Source organism: Spinacia oleracea, chromosome 6 (assembly GCF_020520425.1).
Source record: "Spinacia oleracea cultivar Varoflay chromosome 6, BTI_SOV_V1, whole genome shotgun sequence".
Taxonomy (NCBI): Eukaryota; Viridiplantae; Streptophyta; class Magnoliopsida; order Caryophyllales; family Amaranthaceae; genus Spinacia; species Spinacia oleracea.
Window position 1 is genome coordinate 77,899,049 of NC_079492.1, and position 22,076 is coordinate 77,921,124.

At 38.0% G+C, this 22,076-nt stretch overlaps 1 protein-coding gene across 1 annotated transcript; it reads right to left on the reverse strand.

The window, feature by feature from the left end:
• Positions 1-550: 550 nt before the first annotated feature.
• LOC130463284 (uncharacterized) lies at positions 551-2,544 on the reverse strand. The gene is made up of 3 exons (XM_056832373.1): positions 2,262-2,544; positions 2,031-2,165; positions 551-1,926 (listed from the first exon to the last, which is right to left on the reverse strand). The coding sequence occupies exons 1-3, from the start codon at positions 2,542-2,544 to the stop codon at positions 551-553; spliced, it is 1,794 nt and encodes a 597-aa protein (XP_056688351.1).
• Between the last annotated feature and the right edge of the window lie 19,532 nt (positions 2,545-22,076).

A 22,076-nucleotide genomic window follows, 5' to 3' on the forward strand; every position in this document is an offset into this window, starting at 1 on the left:
AATTGTCTCCTCTAAAAGGTAGCCTTCCGCAATAGGTCCTTTAGGTTGAGCTTTATTGGTTACATGTGACTTCAAATGGGACAAATACCTTTCAAATAAAACATTTGTACATAATCAATGTAAATTATTTAATAAAAAAATATAATTCACATAGGTAAGATATAAACCTTTCAATGGGATACATCCATCTGTATTGCACTGGTCCACTAAGTTTAACCTCCTCCACTAAGTGAATCAACAAATGGATCATGATTGTGAAAAATGAAGGCAAAAACTCCATTTCCAACTGACAAAGAGTTAAAACAATTCCATCTTGAAGACCGTCTAAATCATCTGGATCAATAGTAATAGAGCACAACTTTTTGAAAAGGGAAGATAATCTAGCCAACAAGTCAATCACTTTTGTAGCGTTAGAAGCTCTTGAGGCAACAGGAAGGATATCTTGCATTAGAACATGGTTGTCATGACTTTTGAGGTTAATCAACTTCCTTTGCTTCATATTCACACAACTAGAAAGGTTGGATCCATATCCATCCGGAACTTTATGTTTCTACAAAACATTTAAGAATCTCTCTTTTTCCTCCCTAGACATAGAATAGGAAGCTGGAGGCATGTATTCACTTCCATTATGATCAGTACTAAGCCAAAGGTGAGGCTTTATTCTCCATGCTTCAAGGGCTTCTCGATCATCCCTACTATCTCTACTCTTATCCATACTAAGAAGTGTACCCAGAAGATTCTCAGACACATTTTTCTCAATGTGCATAACGTCTAAATTATGCCTTAGAAGATTATGCTCCCAATACACCAAATCAAATAATATTCTTCTCTTGGTACCAAAGACAATTTCATCTTGGACATCATTGTTATCATTATGTCCTCTTTGTCTCTTTTTCGGTGGTGCCTTTGACTTTCCATAAACATACTCGACCTTTTCTTGTTGACTCAATATATCAGTGTCGCTAGGACGAGATGGGGCTTCACCCAACTCATTAGTTCCAAACTTCTCACAAAACTTTTCACCCTGACGTCGATATGGGTGATCTGCGGGTAACCATTTTCTATAGCTACAATAACAAATCTTGTTCCCAAATCTATCAGAGGGTGTGGAATCCATGCATATAGGACATGCATTGTAACCTTTTGTGCTCAAACTAGAGAGCATTGCATAGCCAGGAAAGTCATTAATAGTCCAAAGCAAAGCCGCGCGCAAATTAATTTTCACTCCGTCAAAAGCATCAAAAGCTTCAACCCCTCCCCACAACAATTTCAATTCATGAACTAATGGTTGCAAATACACGTCAATATCATTTCCAGGACTTGCTTTTCCGGGAATAAGTGTGGAAAAAATGAAAGAAGATGGTTTCGTACATAGCCATGGTGGAAGATTATAAGGAATCAACACCACTGGCCATGTACTATAAGTAGTGTTCATTAAACGGTAAGGATTAAACCCATCGCTCGCAAGACCTAATCGAACACTACGAGGGTCTAATGCAAAATCTCTATGACGCTCATCAAATGCCTTCCACGCTAAGGCATCAGAAGGATGCCTCAAAATCTTCTTATCATCTTCACCCAATCGCTCTGTATCATGCCATCTCATATCTTCTATTGTTTCTGATGACATGTAGATTCTTTTTAGTCTTGGGATAAGAGGAAAATATCGCATTACCTTAGCTGGCACACCTTTCTTACAAGTATTCGTACCTTGATCACTTACATCGTCACCCTTCTTACCCTTGGTTGTTTTCCACCTGGATTTACCACAAACATGACACTTGTCTTTCTCTAAAAATGCACCCCAATACATCATACAATCATTAGGACAAGCATCAATTTTTTCATACCCAAGGCCCAAGTCTTTTATCATTTTCTTACTATAATAATAAGACAAGGGAAAATCAAGTATTTGAGGAAATGCATCTAAAATCAGCTTCAAGAGCATATGAAAGATTCAATGGACCAGTGATTCATACACTTCAAGTGAAACAAGTGTAGAAGAAAAGATAACTTTGAAAAATTAATACACCCCTCATATAATTTCTCCTCTGAAGCTTGAAGTAGCTTCTTGTATGTTGCATCTTCTTCTATTGTAGAATCATCATATTCAACATATGTGTCATATGACACGTGCACCTCAGTCCATTCACCATCCTCTCTTGCTTAAAAAGTTGGAAAATTGGGTGGCACATTAACATTAAAAGCTGATCTTAATAGTCCTCCCATATTATCTCGACCTACAAACCCACTTTGATTACCAAGGGATCCTTCACTAGTACTCCCTCCATCACTCCCTAACATACGCTGAACCATATCCCCTTTACCATGAAAGATCCAATTTCTATACGACTTATAAAACCCCTTAAACAAAATATGTCGCTCTACATCATTAACCGGGAACCATTTATCCACCTTACAGTTCTTACATGGGCATCTGATTTTTCCTTCAAATAGACCTTGCTTGGCAAACGCAATGAATTGCATACAACCATCGACATATTCAGGGTGGCCAGTGGGTAGATCTATCCAACTTTTATCCATATCTATACAAAAAATAGTATAGTAATAAGATATATAATTAGTAATATACGTTGTATAATAGGAAATTTTATAGGTAAACGTTATGATTATTCTTAGAACCTTGATATAGAATATAATTCATAACATAACGTTATGCTTTCTTTTTTTTGGCAATTAACAATGATTTTATTAACAACAAAAGAGACCTTGAAACATCAAGGTTACATTAAACGAGGGCCACCAAAACAAAATCACCTCTAACAGAGGCACCAACCCAAGCTAAGATATGACCAATAATCTAATTAGTGCTTCTACAAGAGACCTTAAACACGAACTCTTTTACAAAAGAATTTACTGATTTAAAAGCCTTCTTAAAAACAACAGAATTCCTACAAAACCAAATGTTATAAATTGATTCTGAAAAGCAAATGACATAACTTTATGTTTCTTCTTTAGTCCTTCTTACTAGTGACTAATATTGGTACCTATATTCGTCTTCTCACTAGAACTTATTTTCCATTAAGTCCATATTATATTTTTTTAGCATAGAAGGTCATACTTTCAACTGCACGTGAATTCAACAAGGAAAACAAAGCATGCTGGTTTCACACATTTATGAGCACCAAAATTTTGACATAACAAATAAGATGGTAAAAGCTAAAAGAAAATATCCAAGGCAGAAGTCTAATAAATGCACTCAAATTTTTTGTTTGATTATACGTATGATTTGATCTTTTTATCACTTACACACAACCACAAGTTGAGTAGAAAAATGAAGGCAAATTCTACATAATAATAAGAATGTAAAATTTAACACTAAGCACCTGTAAAACGCTTGGGAGATATAGATGTTGGGATAAAGTAGATCCCAAATTCCACGAAGAAGCTTGAAACCGGCGGCCACTTGAATTAAAGTCCAAAGCTTCCAATGCTTCTGTGTAAGATACAGATTTGAAATGGTAACTAAAAATACAAATTTGAAAAGGTAAGTAAAAATATATTAACCAAAAAAATATAAGTACAAGTATAAGAAAGGCAACCCTAAATTCACTCGTGTTAGGGTAATTCAAAACACCTCAACATAATGAAGTAATTTATTTGCTCTTTTAGATTTCATATTGCACGTACTACTACATTGTGTTGCATATCTGACCTAGATTGGTATTTCTTATTGTGTAATGCCCGTGCATTACACAATCTCTTAATTTATAGTTTTTGATATACTATGGTCATTAAATTCTTATTCATTGATATTTCTTAAAATATTTAGTTAACTTTTTAAAATATTAAGTTCCCGTGCATTAGCACAGGCACATACTAGTGTTAAATAATAAGCAAGTAGGTGTTAAAACTAACGAAGAATATTACAATTTACAACCCTTATAAAGAAAAAAACAAAAAAATCTATAAGGTGACAATAAGCGACAATGAATATGGCAGATGTGTTGATTAGTGGTGAGCGTGATTTGAATATTCTTATTCTATATAAACTTATCAAGAATAGAGAGAATGGTTTCATGTATTTCAGTAGCGGAAACGAGAGATTATCAAGCTTTAATTGACAGAAAAGAACTATCAAAACTGAAGACAAAAGGCTGGATAAATACCTAGCTAGTACAATAAGAGAAAAAAAATTCAGTAGAAGATATTTGGATCTACATAATGTGAAGTAGAAGCACCTCTATGAACAGGTTGAAACTGAAATCCTAAAGACAGAACTGATCTGAACAAACTGGTCAGAACTGAACCGATAAAAACTGATCTGATAAGAACTGATCTGATCAGAACGGATCAGAACAGAACATCATAACTGATCTGAACTGATCTGATCTGAACAAACCTAATATGGGAGAAAACAACAAGGATACTATTACTGGAGCATTTCCCTAAAAGTGCAGAGCGGAAATAATCGATAACTGAGACAGTCCATTTGCAACTGATGAAACTCGAGAGGATGACAATCACCTTGAAAACGGGGAGAAATGATTATTTAGGACAATGCCTTACCTTCTAAGTGATTTTAAGCTTTTAGAGCTGAAATTATCCCTAGTTAGCAGCACCTTCAGAAATGAACCTGCGCATAGAATATGTAATTTTGTCCTTCTGAGCTCTTTAATGCGAAAGGAAGTATCTATTTGAGGCTTAAAACAACCTCCATTTTGGCAGGTTCTACATATCACAAGCTCTAGTTATAAACATATTCATATAAACAGTCGGTTGGTCGACTAATTATAGTTAGTAACTCTACTTACTAGCAGTCCTTTGCTTTATTCTCGTTCCTGAATTTTTTCAGACATCTAGTTGAAGACTTAATCTTTTTCTTTTGTTCTAAAATTCAATTTGTGGACTAAGCCTACGTAAATTGTAGACCTTGCAAGCTACTACTAAGTTGTTTTATGTAGTTCCTCATCTTTCCAGGAAATTCACTATTTCATCCTTTCTCTACATTCACTAAAAGCAGGTAGTGGAAAATAAATGACTTGTTTGATGAACACACGACTTGTTTGCAATTCTAGAATATCTTAGGTGGAATCCAATTCAGTATGAATTCATTCAGAAGAGCTTGCTGTGGTAATTTCTTTTCTGGACAGTTTGGAGCCTTAGGAGTGGTAATTTCTTTTGTATGTCTGAGTTGCAAATCAGTTTAGCTTCCGTCTATCCTACTCCCACCTCCCCGTTTCTGGAAACATTAAGAAAAGCCTAATGGTAACTATTGCTGAACTGTATTTAGAGAGGTCTTTAAACCAGTTTTCAACAACATCTATTGCAATAGTATAACTACCGAGTCTATTTGTTTTTAAGTCTTCATTCCTGTTGATTCTATGGATCTCTATGTAAAATTTATTCGCTAAACAGTGTCTTTTGAAGATGTTATTTACTAGCATCATCGATATTTTCTTGTGAAGATTTTAATCTTGGATATAATAATTTCTTGTTTCTGATTTAGTAATTTTACTTCTTTGTGCTCTAATCCCGTGTTCGCTAGATCATTTTGATAGGTACATACTGATAACCCAGACGGACTCTTCAAATTCTTTCTTCTTCATTTGAGGGGTTCTAATAGAGATATATATTATAGGAATCAATATATTCGTATGCTATATTACAGGAATACATATATTCGTCTATATCTTGGTGCTTTAGTTTCCTAGTGTATCTTGGTTTCCTATTCTGTCAAAGGAACCTAGGGTTTAGCTTGTATATAAACTACCCATTGTACAGGTTCAACACCAGGGGCAATACACACATATCTGCCTCTCTCTCAATATTTGTCAGCTTCACAACCTAACTCAGGAAGGGTTTTAGATCATGTCTCAAGTCTCAACTGTCAACTCTTAAGTCTCATGTCGTGTCCTGATTATGTTACGACACATCACTAACTTAAACCCAGGTATTTAATGTTATTGATTGGTTACTGTAGGTGATATGGCATAATCATAGAGAATGGAAAACAAAATGATACGCATTACATGATATAAGACCTCTACAATGGAAGAAACTACTACCCTTGATTAATCAAACAACTTTTGTCACTAAAATCAAATTACATGGGAAAATCAACTTCCTACATTCAACCAGATGACCTCTACATAGGACATTTCTAGAAAATTGTTTTCCCAAGTAGTTCTAAATCCTAGGAAGAGCTAAAAGTTGTTTAGTAAATCATGAGAAGTATTACTTCTCACATAAAGTTTAATTTACCTTGGGGGACTAGGTAAGCAATTTCCTTCATTTTGTGAGAAGTAGAACTAGCACGCAGTGTTTTTGTGAACTGAGCTACTCCAAAATTTTCCACTTCCCAAGGTTCTTATATGTCGACAAGAAAGAACTTGCATAATTCTCAATCCTAACAAAGTGCTTAAGAGTAGGAAACTAATATTTGAATTTGAAGGAAATAATGCCCTTGGTCCAAGTATACATTTAATGGTAAGTCTAATAAATGCGGTTCAGTGTTAATTATACAAGTTAATAATACAGTGAGATCAAGTGAACTGTATGCCTAGCTAGAGGCCGCTTCAGTTGAAGTGGATTAATAATATTAATCCATAGCTTACTCTTGACTGAACCCGTAGAGTCACACAAATAGTACGTAAACGGATCAAGTATTTAATGGAATTAAATACTCCATCTATGGATATTCGGAATCGATGGATCTTGGTTCAAGTGGGAGCTAAGATCGTCAAAGGCAAATTATGAATAATCCGGAAACGATGATATTGCCGGAAACGGAAATATGGATCGTATCCGAAATATAAATATTATCCAAGTCATAGATGTTGCCAGGAAAACGGAAACATGGTACGTATCGGAAAATATTATCGGGAATGGAAATATTGCCAGAATCTGAAGTATTGTCGGAATCGGAAATATTATCGGAATCGGAAAATAATTCCGGAACGGAAATATTAAATATTTGTTCGAAATGGAAATTTATTCTGGAATCGGAAATATTAAATATTATTCGTATCGGAAATGAATTCCGGAATCCGAAAATTAATCGGAAGCGCGACGTACAAAATAAACATCGGACGAGCTTGCTAGACGCAAGGCCCAGCACGAAGCTAGGCCCAAGGCCTAGCGAAGCCCGCGCGCACAAGCACATAGGCGCAGCCCGCTGTGACGAAGCAAGCAAGCCCAGCCAAGCGAGAAGGAAGGCCAGGCCCGCGAGCAAGGCCAGCAAGCAGGCGCGCCCTTCGTGGGCTGCGATCCGCTGCTGGGCCAAGATCAGCGCGCGCGCACAGCGCCCTTCGGGGCTGTGCGTGTGTGTTTGTGTACGAAGCCTTGATCGATTAGGATTTGTTTAGATTAAATTCCTAAATCTACTAGAAATTAGGTGATTGAATTTAAGTTAAATTCAAATTAGCTAAATTGATTCCTAGTAGGATTCTAGAATCCAATTTCCGTACCCTATAAATAGGTGATCATATTCACAATTTATGGACAATCTAATTCAAGTATTTATATAAGTTTTAGGCTTAAAACTCAGATTTTTATTTTCTATAAAATCCGAAAATTACATAGAACCTTAGGTGCAATTCTAGTTAATTAAATCTAAGGTTGTGGACTATCTACGGAGGGACGACATTTGGAGTCCTAGACTTGTTCTTGTTCGGTTCGGGCGCAGCTAGGGAAGGCACGCTACAAAGTGTATGTGTCCTAAATTATGCTAATTGTTATGTGGCAATTAATTTGGATCCCTGGCTTTATGGTTTTTCCGCATGATTTATATTCAGTTATATGTATCATAACCTAACAGTGGTATCACGAGCCTCTAATTAATTCCATAATAATTAGTTAACATGATTACATTTTATGAATTTGCAATGAATTAAAGGGGTGATCAATGTACGAAATTTTTGATTTTTTGTAATTAATTGCAAATTCGTGCGATTATTTAATTATATGTTCGCAGAATTTTCGGTAGTTTAGTCAATAATGGTCGGAATCGTATAATTTTATACTGTATTTCGCATGTAAACGGCGTTTTAAAATTTTGACTAAAATCAAAGATTTGATGCCGAACCCAGAATTCCCAAATTAAAATCCTAACTATGACTTTTGGGAGGTTTTAGTTTATTGAACGCAAAATTTGTAATTTTTAAGATGTTAAATTAAATATTTGCGTTTCTTGTTGTTAAATCTTAAATTTTTGATTGACCTACTGTATATATTTAACAAATTTATATGCCTAAGCTTGTTAATTATACAACCTAATTTGTAATTGTAATTAATTTGTTGAAATTCGAATAATTTAGAATTTGATTTGATTTTCATAATTAATTGACAATTTAATTAGGTATCCATGATTAAAAAACACCATAAAAATTGTTAATTTTTGATAAATTTTAAATTTTTATGACCTAGATTTGAATACATGATAACCGGAAATTAATTGATTAATAAATTTTTGATTTTTCGCCCTAAATTTATGAAATTAATATAATTTATTAATTTGTCAATGAATTTGAATTAAAAGTTTTAATTTTTTATATAATTCGCTCATGAATTTTGCACGCACAAAGCAATGGAAGCTACGTGTTACCCTTAAGGGGTGTTGTATAGTGCGGGCATGCGACGACGAGCAAGGGAGCTCGTCGCCCATGCGGTACGAATGCAGCGAGCAGCGAGCGTGGCGCGCGCGCAAGGCAGTGATGCCTGGGCGTGTGTGCTGCGCGCATGGGTGATGGGCGATGGGGACAAGGCACAAGCCCAGCGAGCAGACGCGTGTGGGCAGCGATGGATGCTGCGCCACAGCGCGCGCTGCCTCACCCAGCGAGCAGACCAGAACGTGTTGAGCAAGGCGGGCTGCGCGCATGCGTGGCTGGGCTGGCTGCGTATGCGTGTGGCCTGCTCGTGCATTCCCATGCGATCATTCGAGGGGAATTGATGCCTCGTGCACTCGACGGGGCATGGGCGCAAGCCCATGGCCTCGTCTTGATCCGATTGATGCGCTTTGAATTTAATTTTGAATTTTCAGTTCGGAAACGATTTTAATTAACTTTAAAATTCGTAATTAAATTTTTTTTTCTCGGAATTTAATTTTGAATTATCTAATTATTATAAATATTAATTTATACTAATTATTTTACTAAAATTAAAACCTTCAACTGAAAATAAATTAAAAGATTCAATTATTAATTTATATGAGCTTTAAATTTTAATTAAATTTGTATGTTTCCAGTTAGACTAGGAAATACAATTTTATGTTTAAAATTAGTTAAGCATGTAAATTTATTGGTTTAAGTGGAGCTTTTAGTTATAAACTCTTGATTAGGTCTACATTCCTTTAAGGTTAAAACAACTTGATTAGAATTAATAAGGATTGAATAATTGGTAGATTATTGGAACCCTTGATTAATTGTTGCAAATGTTTATGTGATGCATAATATGTTCTACTAACCAGCTATATGGGCCATTCATTGATAAATGAATGGGTGAATGGTATATATTGTATATCTACTGTTTTGCAGGTTATTGAAAGTGACTAGTATGGCGTAAATAGGATAGAAAATATGGTCTGCGTACCATTAATTTGAATGTAATATTGGTCTAAGGTACCAAATTTTATTGCTTTAAATATGGTCTGCGTACCATCAAATAATTGTAATTAGTTTAATTATAGCTTATCCTATTTGAACAAAATGGCGCCTCCCATGGTGAAATTCAAGATGGAGTTTCCAATCCATTTTCAAGACGGAGTTTGAAGTTGAAGCTTCAAGATGAAGTCGGACCATACTAGATCACATTTATATCTTATGCATGCTTTAAGTTATCTATTGCTTTAAATATGTCTTAATTATGCATGAGATTATGGCTTGATTATGTTGCATGATTAATGATTTTAGTTCACTTAAAATCTAACCAACATAGTAAGAACCTTAAGTTCCAAACTTTAAAATTGAGTTAAAAGGTGCCATGCGAAAATAACACTTACTTGGATAAACCTTTACATCAATCTTAGTAATAGTTTTCCGCCTAAGCGAGGTGTTACTTATTGATCCTAAAGGGGTAAGGTACATAAATAATTGTGAGTACATGTTAGTTTTAGTGAAACTCAACGATATAAGTAAGGAGTCCTTTTATGTCGTGGCAAATGAGATAGGTTTACCTAATAAGTTCTTAGACGTACCTATCAACCAAGAGTAGTTTCTAGACTATTAGCAAAGGCTTTGCTTACCTAAAATATTTTAGAATTGAGTCTAAATACATAATGTGCTTAATTCTTCAATGATTTAAGGATCTTGGAATCATTTTATTCACACTTGCCGGAACACATAACTTGAATAAATTCTTAATAAATGATAAATTATGCATGTTTGCTAGAATTTAAGTTTATTAAGAGAAACTGTGAATGGTTATTTATTTGTTTATTCTTTTCGATTGTAGTTTTTACTATGGCAAACAACAATTCATTCAACATCCGATCAATTCTCGAAAAGAAGAAGTTGAACGGGAAAAACTTCCTTGACTGGCAAAGGAACTTGCAAATAGTTCTTATGCAGGAAGAAAAGGAGTATGTCCTAGAAGAGGCGATGCCCGAAGCCGCAGGCGACGGGGTCACTCAGGCAGCCCTCAATCGTTGGATTGATGCCAACAAGGATGTGAAATGTCTAGTGCTTGCAACCATGAGTGCAGATCTACAGAAAACGTTCATCAACTCAGATGCTTTCACGATCATCAGTGAGTTAAAGAACATGTTCCAAGATCTAGCTCGAGTCGAAAGATTCGAGACTCATAGGCAAATTCTTGAGACCAAGCTTAAGAAAGGTGAGCCCGTAAGTCCACATGTTCTCAAAATGATTGGACTCATTGAGAATATGAGTCGGCTGGATCAGCAATTCTCTCAGGAAATGGTTGTAGATCCCATCCTCCATTCTCTTCATAGCGGGTATGATCAGTTCAAGCTGAACTACAGTATGAATAGTCTGGACAAAACGTTCACTGAGCTTCACGGTATGCTGAAGACCGTTGAAAAGACGCTCAAAAGTGATAAGCAAGATGTTCTTATGGTGCGTGGGGGCAAGTTCAAGAAATCTGGCAAGAAGAGGAATACTAAGAAAGGTGGCAAGAAGGCCAGACTGACTAAGCAACCTGGTGGCACCAAGTCTCAAAAGAAGAAGGTGAGCCAACCCACTTCTGAATCTGAATGCTTCTACTGCAAGAAGAAGGGGCATTGGAAGAGAGATTGCTTGATGCTTAAGGAAGATCAGAAGAACAGAACAGTCGTTCCATCTTCAGGTATTTTCGTTATAGACTGTATACTTGCTAATTCAACTTCTTGGGTTGTGGCTCACACTTATGTACCAATTCACAGGGACTAAGAAGAAGTAGAAGGTTCAGCAAGGGTGAAGTCGACCTACGAGTGGGAAATAGAGCACGGATTGTTGCATTAGCTGTAGGAACTTATTATTTGTCGTTGCCCTCTGGGCTAGTTTTGGAACTAGAAGATTGTTTCCATGTTCCAAGTCTTACTAAAAACATCATTTCTGTTTCTTGCTTAGAAGCTAAGGGATTTTCCTTTTTAATAAAAGACAATAGTTGTTCGTTTTATTTTAAAGAGATATTTTATGGATCTGCTAGATTAGTCAATGGACTTTATTTATTAGATCACGACAAACAAGTTTATAACATAAATACCAAAAAGGCCAAAAAGAATGATTCAGATCTCACCTATCTGTGGCATTGTCGATTAGGCCATATTAACTTGAAACGCATAGAAAGACTTGAAAAGGAAGGAATTCTAGAACCATTTGACTTAAAGGATTATGGTAAGTGCGAATCATGTTTACTTGGAAAAATGACAAAGCAACCTTTCTCTAAAGTTGGAGAAAGAGCAACTGAACTATTGGGTTTAATCCATACAGATGTATGTGGACCAATGAGTACAGATGCTAGAGGTGGTTTCAACTACTTTATCAGTTTCACTGATGACTTCAGTAGTTATGCTTATGTCTACCTGATGAAGCATAAGTCTGAATCCTTTGACAAATTCAAGGAATTTCAGAGTGAAGTAGAGAATCAATTAGGCAAGAAGATGAAGACACTGCGGTCTGATAGAGGCGGTGAATATCTGAGCTATGAATTTGATGACCATCTGAAAGAATGTGGAATTCTATCAGAATTGACTCCTCCTGGAACAACTCAATGGAACGGTGTGTCAGAACGGAGGAATAGAATTTTGCTAGACATGGTTAGATCAATGATGGGTCAGGCCGAACTTCCAATTGAATTTTAGGGACATGCACTAAACACAGCTGCACTCACTATAAATAGAGCTCCGTCTAAAGCTGTTGAAAAGACTCCATATGAGTTATGGTTTGGAAAGCCTCCAAAAGTGTCTTTTCTTAAGATTTGGGGTTGTGAAGTATACGTCAAACGATTAATTTCAGAAAAACTTCAACCAAAATCTGACAAATGTATCCTTGTGGGCTATCCAAAGGAGACAAAGGGGTATTACTTCTACAATACATCTGAGAACAAGGTGTTTGTTGCTCGAGAGGGTATCTTTTTGGAAAGAGATCACATTTCCAAAATTTCAAGTGAGAGAAAAGTAGACCTCGAAGAAATTCGAGCCGAACAACAAACTCTAGAGAATGCTCAAGATGACATTCAGGATGAAACCCAAAGATCTTTAGAAGTATCTGGTGAGAATCAAGGACCATCTAGAAATGTAACCCCGCGTAGATCGCAGAGATATAGATCTCAACCGGAAAGGTACTTAGGTATTTTGACGAACGAGAGCTATGAAGTTCTATTACTTGAAAGTCATGAACTTGCGACTTACAAACAAGCTATGAAGAGCCTTAGATCCAAGCACTGGCAAGAAACCATGCAATCTGAATTAGACTCCATGTCTGAAAACCAAGTTTGGATTTGGTCGATTTGCCAGATGGCTACCAAGCCATAGGAAGCAAATGGGTTTTCAAACTGAAAAAGGACAAGGATAGGAAACTTGAAGTTTTCAAAGCTAGATTGGTTACAAAAGGTTACAGGCAAGTCCACGCTGTGGATTACGATGAAACCTTTTCACCAGTTGCAATGTTAAAGTCTATTCGGATAATGTTAGCAATTGCTGCATATTACGATTACGAAATATGGCAGATGGATGTCAAAACCGCTTTCTTAAACGACATTTTAATAGAAACTGTGTTTAAGTATGACACAGCCTGAGGGTTTCGAGGATCCAAAGAATGCTAAAAAGGTATGCAAGCTTAAGAAATCAATCTACGGATTGAAGCAAGCATCAAGGAGCTGGAATATACGTTTTGATGAAGCAGTCAATGACTTTGGTTTCATCAAGAACGCAGACGAATCTTGTGTATACAAGAAGGTCAGTGGGAGCAAAATTGCTTTTCTAGTATTATATGTCGACGATATATTACTTATCGGAAATGACATTCCTATGTTGAACTCTGTCAAGATTTGGCTTGGGAAATTTTTTTCGATGAAGGATCTAGGAGAAGCACAGTACATACTGGGCATCAAGATATATAGAGATAGATCTAAGAAGATGATTGGACTCAGTCAAAGCAATTATATCAATAAGGTGCTTGAAAGGTTCAATATGGCAGACTCCAAGCGAGGCTACCTACCCATGTCTCATGGAATGACTCTAAGAAAAACTCAGTGCCCAAAAACACTTGATGAGCATAGACGAAAGAGTGGGATTCCTTATGCATCATTGATTGGTTCAATAATGTATGCTATGATATGTACACGCCCGGATGTTGCGTACGCACTCAGTGCGACGAGCAGATACCAATCAGTCCTAGGAGAGGCACATTGGACTGCTGCCAAGAATATTCTGAAGTACCTGAAAAGGCACAAAGATGACTTCCTGGTCTATAGTGAAGATGATGAATTAATTGTTAAAGGGTATACGGACGCAAGTTTCCAAACCGACAAAGATTATTACAGATCACAGTTTGGGTTTGTCTTCTGCCTCAACGGAGGTGCAGTAAGCTGGAAGAGTGCTAAGCAAAGCATCATTGCGGATTCTACAACTGAAGCGGAGTGCATTGCTGCACATGAAGCAGCAAAGGAAGCTATATGGCTAAGGAAGTTCATAGGTGAACTTGGTGTAGTCCCCTCCATTAAAGGACCAATAGCTCTGTATTGTGATAATAATGGAGCTATTGGACAGGCAAAGGAGCCTAGACACCACTAGAGAGTCAAGCATGTACTTCGTAGATTTCACCTTCTACGAGAGTTCGTTGAAAGAAAAGAAGTCGAGATAAGAAAGATTGGAACTGACGACAACATCTCAGATCCATTAACTAAACCTCTGCCGCAGGCGAAGCACAACTCGCACACTGCAGCTATGGGAATCAAGCATGTTCGAGAATGACTTTGATGTCCTTATTTAATGTTTTAAAGTTTTAGAGTTTAATACTTTGTAAAACGTTATTGGTTAACCATTCACATAAATGAATAGAATTCATTTTTTCATTTAATTTGTGGTTTATTAAATGATGAGTCCCTTCAATTTGACGATATATTCAAGATAAACTGTCAGGACCAGTCCTGTGACTAAGAAATGTCTATCAAGTGAACTTGAATGTCAAAAGTTGAAAATGGTCCCTGGTCGGAGTTTTCTATAAAGATGGACGCATAGAAAACGTTAGACGAGTAGAATGCAAGATTACTAGTAGTTCTGTTTCTTGAACTATGTGGACATGGCAATGTCGCAATCATTTGCATAGATACTTATTTTGGGAAGACTAGTATCGGACAGACCTATGAAACTTTACTGTAAGAGATGAAAATCTGTCATAAGTAAATTTGATTAAAATTATTAGACTCTAATCCTCAATACCTGAGTGATTTAAGACTACTTGTTTGAGAACTGGTTACTTTGACGTTGTCAACCGCCGCACCGTAAAAGGAGGCTATAAAGGCAACGCTCAGGTATTCACCTATCAAACGAAGTCTAATCTCAAGATCACAAGATTGGGATTGTCATTCCATAAATCGGGATGAGATGCTGAAAGTTGTAAAAGGCCACTCGGAGAGCTAGAAATTGTAAAATGCATGGCCGTGCTCAGATGAATCATAGGCTATGATTATCTGTTTATTTGATCAGTTGAACTCTAAAACCGAGAAACACCTCTGGACATAATAAGGATGACAACTCTTACCTTATGTTCAAGAGCAAGCATCAAGCGACAAAGGAATTAGGAAATGCACACTTGTTCCTAAGGACAAGTGGGAGACTGAAGGAAATAATGACCTTGGTCCATGTATGCATTTAACGGTGAGTCTAATAAATGAGGTTCAGTGTTTATTATACAAGTTAATAATTCAGTGAGATCAAGTGAACTATATGTCTAGCTAGAGGCCGCTTCAGTTCAAGTGGATTGATAATATTAATCCCCAGCTTACTCTTGACTGAACCCGTAGGGTCACACAAATAGTACGTAAATGGATCAAGTATTTAATGGAATTAAATACTCCATCTATGGATATTCGAAATAGACTGATCTTGGTTCCAGTGGGAGCTGAGATCGTCAAAGGCAAATTATGAATACTCTGGAAACGATGATATTGCCGGAAACAAAAATATGGATCGTATCGGAAATATGAATATTATCCAAGTCGTAGATGTTGCCAGGAAAACGGAAACCTGGTACGTATCGGAAATTATTATCGGGAATGGAAATATTGCTAGAATCTGAAATATTGTCGGAATCGGAAATATTATCGGAATCGGAAAATAATTCCGGAAACGGAAATATTAAATATTTGTTCGAAACGGAAATTTATTCCGGAATCGGAAATATTAAATATTGTTCGTATCGGAAATGAATTCCGGAATCGGAAAATTAATCGGAAGCGCGACGTACGAAATAAACATCGGACGAGCTTGCTAGACGCAAGGCCCAGCACGAAGCTAGGCCCAACACCTAGCGAAGCCCGCGCGCACAAGCAAATAGGCGCAGCCCGCTGCGACCAAGCAAGCAAGCACAACCAAGCGAGAAGCAAGGCCAGGCCCGCGAGCAAGGCCAGCAAGCTGGCGCACCCTTCGTGGGCTGCGATGAGCTGCTGGGCCGAGCTCAGCGCGCGCGCACAGCGCCCTTCGTGGGTTGTGCGTGTGTGTTTGTGTTTGTGTACGAAGCCTTGATCGATTAGGATTCGTTTAGATTAAATTCCTAAATCTACTAGAAATTAGGTGATTGAATTTAAGTTAAATTTAGATTAGCTAAATTTATTCCTAGTAGGATTCTAGAATCCAATTTCCCTACCCTATAAATAGGTGATCATATTCACAATTTATGGACAATCTAATTCAAGTATTCATATAAGTTTTAGGCTTAAAACTCAGATTTTTATTTGCTATAAAATTCGAAAATTACATAGAACCTTAGGTGCAATTCTAGTTAATTAAATCTAAGGCGGATCCGAGTGTGATGCGGACTATCTACGGAGGGACGACATTTGGAGTCCTAGACTTGTTCTTGTTCGGTTCTGGCGCAGCTAGGGAAGGCACGCTACAAAGTGTATGTGTCCTAAATTATGCTAATTGTTATGTGGCAATTAATTTGGATTCCTGGCTTTATGGTTTTTCCGCATGATTTATATTCAGTTATATGTATCATAACCTAACATAATTCTTATAACAAGGGGAAATATCTATAGAAACACCTATTTGAATCACAGCCTGTGGGTCTCAAAAATCTGTTACTGCATAAATTTCCCTCAAAAGGGGGTTTAATACCATGAAACAATCTCAAACATATGACATGTTTCTGAATCTCCTGCTACTGACTCAAACGTCAAAAATCAAGGAGAAATTAGTGCATTCACTTGGTAGTTAATACTCTAACTCATTCTGCCAAGAAATATTCCCTTGTGTGCTTGTACAAATTCCTCAACGAAAATTTGTCATATTTTCTAAATAATAAAGACCCCCACTTAGATTGAGTAGTAGAGAGAGGAAGGCGAATGACTACATTGAAGGGTGTTTGGTAACCATGTGTTAAATCCTTGATTGCGGTAATTGTATTCTGAGTATTATTGGAATAACAAGAAAAAGTTCTTAATTATACTCAACTAATGAGTTATCACTTGTTTGGTTAGATGACTAAAATAGGCACCCTTAGGCCTTAGCCTTCTGATCCAGAAGGAGAAATAGCCAAACAAGTCCCTTTTAGAATTGACTGTCACAGTGACCCAACTTCTCATAATTAAGGATTCATCGCGATTTCATTAAAATACCAATTAGGAATTTCCACCCATGCTGTTCTCTATCTCTCCACAATCCCAAAAAAGTTAGGGGCATACTTAGACAACCAATCAAAATATATTTCTTTTTAAGAGATATGACAACTGTGGTCCTGTGCACTGGCTGTATCCAACATCTTGAACTTTTATAAGAAGAGGATTCCCAGTTTAGGATCCAATAGAGTCATGTCTAATTTATATACTGACGAGAAGGAATCCACAATTTGTTACACAATGTCTAACAGCCATGATTTTCAGACTGCGTTTGCTAGCCTTGACTTAACCAGGTTATTGTAGCATACATTTTAACCAACCCACACCCTACCACGGGTAAAACTCCTCTATTCATTGTTATCAGAAAATAAGGATGGAACGAAGGGGACAGTAATAAGAGGCACTTTTTCTAAATCTCGATGAGGTGCACCAAGTAACCAACTACAACGTATTGCAGCTGATGATTGGTTAAATGCTAAAGAAAGCTCGCATCATTGTTGGTACTGTTCTTGGCTGCTAATACTCGAATATGGCTAAATGAGGTTCTAAGCAGTTGAAAACAAATGTGATCAAGATCAAAATAAGTATCTAGATAATACAGAAAACAGAAAACAGCTTTTTTTTTGCCCCTTTATATATCCTCAAATATTACTTCTGGCAAGTAACAAACAGATTTCAATGTACCAAGATCAATCCCGAAACTTGATATCAAACACAAGTTTCATTCTAGGAAGAACAGGTGCCATATCTCTCTGTTTTCATTAGTGTATTTGACTATTGGTGGGTGCACAGTGCAAGTTAATCTAAATTCAAAACTAGGCATCAGGCTTTATCCACAAAAAGAAGCTGATCAAACATTTTTAAACCAGAATGGACTTAAGATCACTACTATGAGAGGAGCAGGAAAAACTGACAATATAAAGATAAATTTTGGGAGAAAACATAATTTGAAAATGAAAGTTGGTCCCATTCTGAGAGGTTGCATATTAGGGATCACATAAACTTTTCCTTCAGAAGAATCAACAACTTCCCGACTTCCTACATACACAATTAGTTCAAGAAATTATTTTTTCAGTTTTGCACTCTTGTACTGCCTCTCTCACCCCAAATATAAATAAATACATAGATAAAAGGTAGGTGTACATTGAGCAAGATATTTTCAAGAATGGAAAACAAGATTTACAAACAAATCTTTTGTTCTCTCATATGTTCCTTCCACGTAATCAAAATGATCAAATTTATACTACCAACCACAAATGAAAAAATTAACTCTGAACATCTCCAGGAAAAGAAAAGAAAAAAAATCTTTGTTCTCTCATATGTTCCTTCCACATAATCAAAATGATCAAATTTATACTACCAATTCGGCCCCACTAATTAGCATTCACATATTCAACAATCTCCAGGCAAAGAAAAGAAAATACATCAACAAATACAGAAATTGAAGCAAAAAATCCAAAAAAAAACTCTTTTCGTTCAGGATGTTAAGACAATTATTCCACAAAATACAGCAACAAAAACTAAATAACCATACAATTTGTATAATTTCCTAAAAATATTTTAAATATGTAGAGAAGAATTTAAAACATACAATTTCAGCAACAAAAGTAAAAAAAAAAAAATTGAAAAACTAACATGGAAGGTCGAATTACAGTCAAGAATTGAGCGGATTTATCAGATACACCAAGGAAGCAGCAACTCAAAAACCAGATGATGCTCGAATTGCTCCAACAAAAAAACAGAGGAAGCAGCGAATTTGTTGGACGAATTGCGAATTCAATTGCGATTTCCTTGAAAATATAGGATGACAGGTGAGATAAAAGTGGGTTGAACTGAGAGAATTGAGGGATTTGATTGTGCTAACGTATAGGTTGAAGACGAAATCCAAGGGATTTGTTAACGGTGTTGAACGTGATAGAGGAAGAATTAAGACGGATTCGTCGGAGTATCTGATGAGGGTGGTTAGGTTTTGGAGCTAGCTAGCAAGGTCGGTGATGGAGGAGTTGAGAGAAACGTGGGAGTTGCAGCCCAGTAAAGCGGGATTGCGAAAATTTCAGAGAGTTAGGCGGGATTTTTTTTTGTGAAAAATAAATTCGTTTTGCAACACGTGGGTACCACGTGTCTTTTTTAGCACATATCGACGCTTCTGGGCGTCGATATTTGTTTCAACTGTAAAAACCGCCGAAATATGCAAATTAAATATTCGCGCCCCCATTACCCTTGCAACCCTTTCCAACAGCGTCGAAACTGGTCGGTCTAAATATGCACCCTTTTTTTTTAGTGCTGGCAGGCACCTGAACAATAGAAAATGTTAACAATTCTAAAAATAAGCAATAAGTGTGCTTACCGGGAAAATAAATACATACCACGCGAACATTCGCAGGAACCAACAGATGGCACCCCTCTTCATCGATCAATAATCACAGGCACCTCCTCTATGATCCTTGACCCGCCCGCCGCAGTATAGCGGATCGTGCAATCAGGCGGCACCCAACCGCAAAGATCAGTAGGCTCAGGCTGAAATACAGACACATAATAAGTCAAAACACAGCAGAAAAATAAAAGAAAGAACATACATGCATATGAATAAAGTCACAAGATTACACATACCACGACGACAGGCGGAAGCAAAATCCGGAGCAGTACAAACTCAGGATAGTTGTGGTCGAGCAGCACGAATTCTCCCACAAGCATACCCTGCCGCAAAACCTCCCGACGGCTAAAAAGGATACCCGTAGGGCGCAGCATGCTAGAAGGCGGCGATCGGGGAACCCGGATAAGCACTGAAGTCTACCGTAGTACCCGCTCCCCCAAGAATCAGGCGGGACCCCTAGGACCCAGGTACAAGATCCGACACCGAGACTGGGGTCGGGCCTCCCTCAACTCCTCTGTCTCCTCTAGTCCGGCCCATCAAGACCAACCTACCTGCTCGCAAAACCAAAAAACGACAGGTCGAGTAACTCGCATAAAACGAGATAAAAGTAAGTAAGGGAAAATTGAGAATACTTACCAAGTTAGGGCGCCCAGCTGCAATTATATCCCTGAAGTTCTTTATGGTAGGGCGTCTCTTCATCTTCCCATCCGTACCCCACCACAAAGCCGTAGGGAAACCCCCGGCCACTCTGCCGGACCTCGGGGCAAAGAACGGTAGGCGCTCAAAGGCCCACAGTTGTAGGAAAACATAAAGTGATAAGTAAAACACACGACTCATTTAGCATTCCTAAACTATAATATCAAGTACATACCTCAAGGAGTCGCGGCACAGCACATAGAGAAAAACGTCGCGTGGGCCTGTCTGGACCAATCAAGACCCGCACAGCCACACCCATATGGCTAATCAGGTTCGCATAGGCTGCCTCGCCCCAGCAGTACAAACCTAACTCAGACAAGTCGCTGACCAACGGAATCATCCAAGGTTCCACCCTCTCGGAACGGTTCGACAAGAATGTCGAACTAATGGACAACAAGTAAAACACGCGAGCATACATCCTCGCAGAAGCACCAGAAGGGCGGCCTTCCGCCAAAAAGTCCACCAAGGAGTAAGGCATCCCCTTCCCCTTGTACTTGGCCACCTCTACGGCCAAGTCATCCCAATGCACTCTGTGACTGTCCTCTAGGACGGCAAGGTTGTCTCCCTAGAAATGTAAACGGGACTACCCGTAAAGGACAGACCCGTAAGAGCAGTGTAGTCCTCAGGGGTGATGGTCATCTCCCCCCAAGGGAATTGAAAAGTGTTGGTGGTATCCCACCCCACTCCAGAAGCAGGCGTACGAACCGTCTAGACACGTTAGGGCCCACGACCTCCCTAAAGACGCACACCGTCGGGTACAAAGGACACGCCTCCAACGCCGCCCGAGTCCGATCGTCCAGTTTCCCTAGGCGCTGGACGAATACCGACCCGCCGTAAGGTCGACAAGCTGTATCTGTCGCAGCCTTCCCGGCACAAAACCGGGGCACCATGTGATGCTCCAAGTCGTGGTGCAAATCAATCCCATCATACTCTATGAGGCCCAACCAAAGAGGTATGTCCTCGGGGTCGGAACCCCCTCCGGACTCCAATGGAGGAGACGAAGAGGCATCCCCCATCCTCCGAGAGCGCCGAGCGCGGTAGGTACCCTCTCGCCTCATCGGACGAGAAGAAGAAACCCGAGGCTACAAACGGTAGTCTCAGGTATCCCCCTCAGTGGAGGATCCGCTGCCATCCGACATATTACATTTCGCAAAATACGAAAAAAAAAATATAAGGCAATCATACCTCAAAACCAGCAATGCAAAACAGTTACATTCTAAAATCTCAAATACGACGAACTAGTAGCAGCAAACAATTTCGTTCTCTAAAATTGGACATGTTACTAAGTTCGCAATTAGTGACAAAGGTTCATGCATACGAAATCAACCACGGACTAATCAACACACCAAAATCATGCATTTTCTATCACCCATAGGCTATGTAATTTCAAGTAAAGCATCAAAAAACACCAACATTGCATTCCAATGTCAATTCGTAGGCACCCTTGGGAGGTAATTTTGAACAAGCACAAAATCACCCAAAATCAACATACTTGCAATAATTAACATGCTTAGGCACTCATACATGTTATAAACATCACATACAAGCAAACAATTGCAAGAAATTGGGGCAAATATCAAAAACCCCAATTCAATTTTAGCATGAAAAGTTATACGGATTTCTAATCAAAATCGAGCCAAAACGCAAGTTAAACTCGAAATTACTTACAAATATGCGGTTTAGATCGACTTGGGAGCGATTTTGGTGGAGAAATCGTGCAAAATCGAGCAAAAACGATGAAAAACGAGCAAGAGGAGTGAGAAAGTCG

Excerpts from the sequence above, each read along its gene's own strand:
- LOC130463284 (XM_056832373.1), bottom strand. The coding sequence starts at position 2,544 with ATGGATAAAAGTTGGATAGATCTACCCACTGGCCACCCTGAATATGTC. Across the intron at positions 2,166-2,261 it reads TACTAGTGAAGGATCCCTTG|CAAGAGAGGATGGTGAATGG; the intron begins GTAATCAAAGTG and ends CAACTTTTTAAG. Across the intron at positions 1,927-2,030 it reads GGAGAAATTATATGAGGGGT|ATGCATTTCCTCAAATACTT; the intron begins GTATTAATTTTT and ends AGCTGATTTTAG.